At 25.0% G+C, this 6,000-nt stretch overlaps 1 protein-coding gene across 1 annotated transcript; it reads right to left on the reverse strand.

Annotated features, from left to right (window-relative positions):
- Positions 1–3,320: 3,320 nt before the first annotated feature.
- On the reverse strand, positions 3,321–5,574 carry LOC111296866 (1-aminocyclopropane-1-carboxylate oxidase homolog 4-like). Its single transcript, XM_022891340.2, has 2 exons — positions 4,648–5,574; positions 3,321–3,776 (listed from the first exon to the last, which is right to left on the reverse strand). The coding sequence occupies exons 1-2, from the start codon at positions 5,491–5,493 to the stop codon at positions 3,513–3,515; spliced, it is 1,110 nt and encodes a 369-aa protein (XP_022747075.2). The 5' UTR covers positions 5,494–5,574; the 3' UTR covers positions 3,321–3,512.
- Between the last annotated feature and the right edge of the window lie 426 nt (positions 5,575–6,000).

A 6,000-nucleotide genomic window follows, 5' to 3' on the forward strand; every position in this document is an offset into this window, starting at 1 on the left:
TTGAATTTTTTAGGTTTGGATAATTTTGGATTCAAAATTTTTTAAATTTGGATAATCTTGAATATGAATTATTTCGTATTCTAATTATTTTAGATTTGGTTCAATTCAAGTTAAACGAGCCTAGATGGATCCCAATACTTTTTGTCTTAGATTCGAATAATTTTGGGTTTGGATAATTTTGAATTTAGATTTTTTTAAATTTGGATAGTCTTAAATACGAGTTATTTCATATTCTAATTATTTCAAATTAGGTTCAATTTAAGTTGAACGGGTCTAGATGGGTCCAAATAATTTTGAAATTTCATAAATTATAGGCTTTTTGTAATTTCGAATATAATAATTAATTTTACTTTTTATATCATTAAATAAAATGTGGCAAAAACATTAAAGTTAAAAATTTAAATGTTAATAAATATTTATATAAATGTTCATTATATAATAATTTTGTATTTTAATATTATCTATTGCTATGATAAAAAATAAATTATCCTTTTTTTTTTTCGTCCATCTTATAAGTTCAAATAGCCAAATAATATAAGTCTAATGTATAAAATAAAAATCCAAAATCATTAGATTACATAAAAATCCAAAATATTATAACTTCAAGGAAATAAAACCCACTAAACATTTATATAAATGCTTTTTTAATAAATTATCCATTATTAGAATAGTCCATCTTATAAGTTCAAATAGCTAAATAATATAAGTCTAATATATAAAATAAAAGTCCAAATCATTGGACTCCATAAAAGTCCAAAATCTTATAACTTCTGGGAAATAAAGCCCACTAAACATTTATATAAATATTTTTTTATTCTTAAGTCTTAACTCAATAACTCATTGGATCGCACCTAACCTTAACCACTTAGTCCTACAATTTTTCATTTTTTATTTTTATTTTCTTTTGTTAGCTTTTTTAGTCATTATATTATCATGTTCTAACAAATATTTTAAGTTTTTAAGAATTTTTCTTACATATATATATATATATAAATTGGTTTGGAAATAAATGGAAAGCTAACATACTTACATTAGATCTAATCGTATACCCTGTTTGAGTAAATGTTCAATTAGAATGTTGAATATAGATATTAAAAAATTATCAATTAATTGGTTTAATTTTAATAATTAATACTTAAAAATTTTGAAAAATCATAATATATAAAAATTAATTTATATAGTATTGATCTAATTTTAATATTTGATCATTTTGAATTTAACTTTAAATTAAGAATATTCATCAATTACCAATTATCTAATTATAATGATGAATAGTAGATATTATTAAAAAAATACTAATTATCATTTACAAAAAATATTTATTATGAATAATTGATCAATTAAATAGTTCAACCTTATATTTGTTTTATTTTTGTTTTGTATACGAATTATTATACTAATATTATGCCGTTAAATATAATCGTATACAATAATTGATCAAATGTTCCATTAGAATGTTGAATTAGAAAAAAATGATAAACACCAATTGACTTTTAACATAATAACATTAGATATATTCATACATATCAATTGACCAAATTTCACAAAAGTAAATAGTAAACATTATTAAAAGATCACTCATTTTAACATTAACATAAATATAATTACATTGGATATACACCAACTGACCAAATATTCAATTAGAATGTTAAATAATAGATATTATTAAATTAATTATTATAATGCCAGTAACCCTAAACTCAACGAGTATAGTTACTTAAATATAATTAATCTTAATATCAATTAAATATAAAAATTAATTGTATTAAAATTTTTACTAGTATATTATACTTCTAAATTATCCTTTGATTTACTATTGATAATAATTAATTCTATCATCACCTTAATTTTACTTATAATATATATTAACAAATCAATTAAACATCAGTTTATATTAAATATTTTATCTAATATTAAAATTAAAAAGTAACAAAAAACAAAAAAAAAAAAAATGGCAGCAATACCATTTTTACAATCCCCTCTAAACAAAAATTTCAAATTCACAATTGCCTCCAAACAAAAATTCCCAAAATCAATACCATATCCTAACTCTCGACTCTCAAGCAGACTGTTATTCAATGATGAAAACAACTCTCAAGCAGACTGTTATTAAATATTTTTCATCGTCATATTTCAATTTTAAAAATAATATATTTTAATTTATAAGACTATTTTATTTTCAAATAATTTAATATTTAGTATATTTGACACACTAAGAAAAATATAATCTAAAGTTAATTTTGTTCATAATAATATTAATATTTTCCCAAGACATAAAATTTAATCAAATAGTGAAATTATAATATAATTTTTATATTTGAATTATTGTTATATTAAATTTAAAATTTTAATGTGAAATAATTATAATAAATCAATAATATACTGTGAATGATTATTTTTATAATGAAATCAAATTTAAATTAATGATATTATTTTTATTGATAATTATTATAAATATAATAAGGATAGTATTAAAAATTATTTGATATTTATATTGAGTGTGTTTCAAAATTAATTTTATTTCATAATTGAATTTAAGGATTCAATATTAATTTTGTTAATGATAAGTTATTGATATAATTATTTAATAATTATAAATGATAATATTTTAAAATTTTTAGTTAAGAAAAATGTTTTTCATTTATTATTATTTTTTTAAAAAGGTCATATAATTATAGTTTGGGTTTTTTTAATTATAATTTGGTTTTAACGGGTTTAAGATCAAATCTATTTCAAGTTTGGATAATTGTAAATTTGAGTTATGACGAATTCAGTTTATGTCAATATAAGGTTTTTTTAGGGTTCAGATTTTTTCAAATTTTTATCTTCGACTTTTTTTTTATCCACCCAGGTTCAATCACGGGTTGGCCCGGACAAATTTTTGGGTTCCAAGCAACTTTGTCAGCTATAACTACAATTTAAAATTATGTAACAATTCATGTAAATTCCTTATAAAATTATATACTCGAAAAACTGGCTCTACTTTTACTTTTTTCAAATCTTTTTTTTCTATATGAACAAAATAATTTTATATATTTTTAAATAATTTTATATTTAAAATTATCAAAAATTAAATTATAATCACTGAAATTAAAATTTTAATACTATACTAATTATCAGAACTGTTGGCAACATTTTATTTTAAATATTACTTTTTTTAATGCAACTGTTAACAGATTAAATTAAATATAGGGTACATAATAATCCATTATTTATTATGTAAAGTTTGACGAGTCTACTTCATAACTTAAAAAAGGAAAACAAAAGTGACCAACCAAAACTTGTTGCATAAAACCATAGTATTTTATTTTGGATTGAAGTGAGAAAAAAACAAATTTTTTTTAACTTTTAGCTTTACTAGTATTATTTTATTTTTTAAGAACATAAAGAACAGATACTCACTTGCACAATGCAGGCTCTAAGCCTTATAACACCAAACTTATTATCTTGTATCAGTCTACTTAGATAATGATAGAGAATCCCCATGGCTGCATCAACCAGTAATGGTAATTCTAGTCATAATTAATTGTGATTTTTTGTATGAGAGACTTGCTATCCAGGCCCTTGGAGTAGAAGTTTTCGAAGAATTCTTGAGCGGTGAAATCACGATACATTGCCGGTTTCTGTTCCGACAACAACTCCGGTAGAGGTCCATAGTAACCATCTCCCTTCCATTTGGAGAGATTGAAAAATTCAACAACTGAAATCCTTGGTTCCTTACAGGAGTTGGCCACCACTCGATGTTGCACACTTTGGTACTCCCCATTCGACACTATCTGCAATGCCATGCATATATATGTAAACGGACAAACACAAACAGAATTGTCAGAATTTATCACTTCCCGAAGGAGATTTTCTCTAACTAAGCACGTTTTTGTAGCTAAAAATGAAACTAATTTTTTAGTAACAAATGGTTGGTCTTTAACTTATGATTGCAAGTTTTTCAAATCAAATGTGAGAAAGCCACACCAAAATACTGTTTAGTATATATATATATATATATATATATAAAAGTTTATATTCGATATATTATTAATATATAAATTTTATATATTATTAATTAATCAAATAATAATAATAATAATTTATTAACAAATAAATATTAATTTTTAAAATAAATATATACAAATTAAAATTACATATTAATTTTTAAAATAATTATATATAATTTTTAAAATATATATTTATTAATTAAATATATATTTCTTTTATTTTATTAATAAATTATCATTATCTATTTATTGATAAAATATATAATTTATATACATATAATATATTAAATATAACATTCATACTAATAAAAGGATAATATAATATAATACTCTATGTGATTGGTGTCAGCATTTGACCGACATTTTCCTGCTCTACAATTAAAAGGATTTGACAAATTTGGATCTCTTTGAAAAAAATTATCAAGTAAAGCTTAAAAATCTCTGACATAATGATTTAATAAAAATAAGACAAATTAAGTTTTTGTTGTTTAATAAATGTTGATCAAATTCTTACATTATTATTTTTAATTGGCCCAACTCTTTCTAAAGTATAATGGAAATACAGATTGATGAAATTGAAGTATAATATACCTTTGAAAGAGTTAAATGAAATGTTAAAATGCAATTATATATATTTTGGAATTATGATCGTCACCTGAAGAAAGTCACCAACATTGATAATGAGACCACCATGCACAGGCTTCACATCCACCCACTCATCATCATGCCGAACCTGCAACCCTTGAATCTGATTCTGCAACAGCACCGTCAGCAGTCCTGGATCCGTATGCAATGTTATCCCCAAAGTCAAATCCGGCTGTGGACAATACGGATAGATATGCCCCACCAAAACCCTTGTCTCACTAAACGTCAGCTCCTGGAACTTGCCAGCTGCCAACCCCAACCCTTCACTCAACAACCCCATCACCGTCTCAGCCACCTTCGTAGCGCTCAAATCCCATGCAACCACCTCTTTTCTACAAATGGCCGGCAACTCTTCCGGGTCCAATGGCTTTGGTCCCATCCAAGCTTTCAAGGAGTCAAGCCAGCAGGCAGCCTCAGCCCTGTACAAATCATTATTACTAGTGTACATTACTCCATGCGATTCTTCTCGTTTATAGTACTTTGATTTGGTTTCCTGTGGCTGCTCGTGAAAGGCTCTGATAGCTTCGATAGTCTTTTCGAGTACTGATATGGGTACTCCATGATTGATCACTTGAAAGAAACCCCATGACTTGGCGGCTTCTTTGATTTGGTTAACGACTTCCTGGTGGTGATCAGGGGTGTTTACCTTGGACAGGTCGATGACTGGGATATTCTTAGTTCTTGCTTCGGAAGATTTGGATTTAACATCGGAGAGAGTTTGTGGCGGATGTTTGAAGAAATCAGGGATGGTTTTGTTGCCAGAATCTGAAAGACCTTTAACTCCGATTTTGGATTCGTCGAATTCTTTCAGTTCCTTCAATCGGTCATAGCTGGAAGTTGCAGCAGCTGCAGCCATTTTTTACAAACACACCACTTTCTGATAATTGTCAATGAATACAGAAATTAAGCTATGGCAATTTATTTATAAATAGATGAAGTTATGTTTAAGAAAACTGGGAAATGCTGTAATATTGGAAGATGACATCACTCCAACTTGGGAATCAAACTGATATTTTGGGGATCAACATGAAAGCGAATGGGAAAATTTTATTTACTGTGAAATGCTATAATATTCAAAGATGACATCACTCCAGCTGGAATCAACTTGACATTTTGGGATTAACGTGAAGGCTAATGGTAAAAAATTTTATTTACTGTTTTACACAATCAGTTGAAATTTTTATTGAAAAGGAAATGAAAATTATACAATTTTTGAGAAAAGGAATAAGGTAGGTAATGGAGGGAATATTCGTTATTTTTTAAATATTTATATTTAAATTTATATAAATTTAATATCATTATTTAAATTTAAATTTATTAAAATAAATATTATCCATTTAAAATATCGAATTCGTTAAAATAT

Source organism: Durio zibethinus, chromosome 12 (genome assembly GCF_047325235.1).
Source record: "Durio zibethinus cultivar Kanyao isolate XHJ-2024 chromosome 12, ASM4732523v1, whole genome shotgun sequence".
Lineage (NCBI taxonomy): Eukaryota > Viridiplantae > Streptophyta > Magnoliopsida > Malvales > Malvaceae > Durio > Durio zibethinus.

Bases quoted from the DNA above. Each gene is read 5' to 3' on its own strand.
- LOC111296866 (XM_022891340.2), bottom strand. From the start codon at position 5,493: ATGGCTGCAGCTGCTGCAACTTCCAGCTATGACCGATTGAAGGAACTG. The intron at 3,777-4,647 runs GTGACGATCATA...ATGGCATTGCAG, and splicing joins ATGTTGGTGACTTTCTTCAG to ATAGTGTCGAATGGGGAGTA.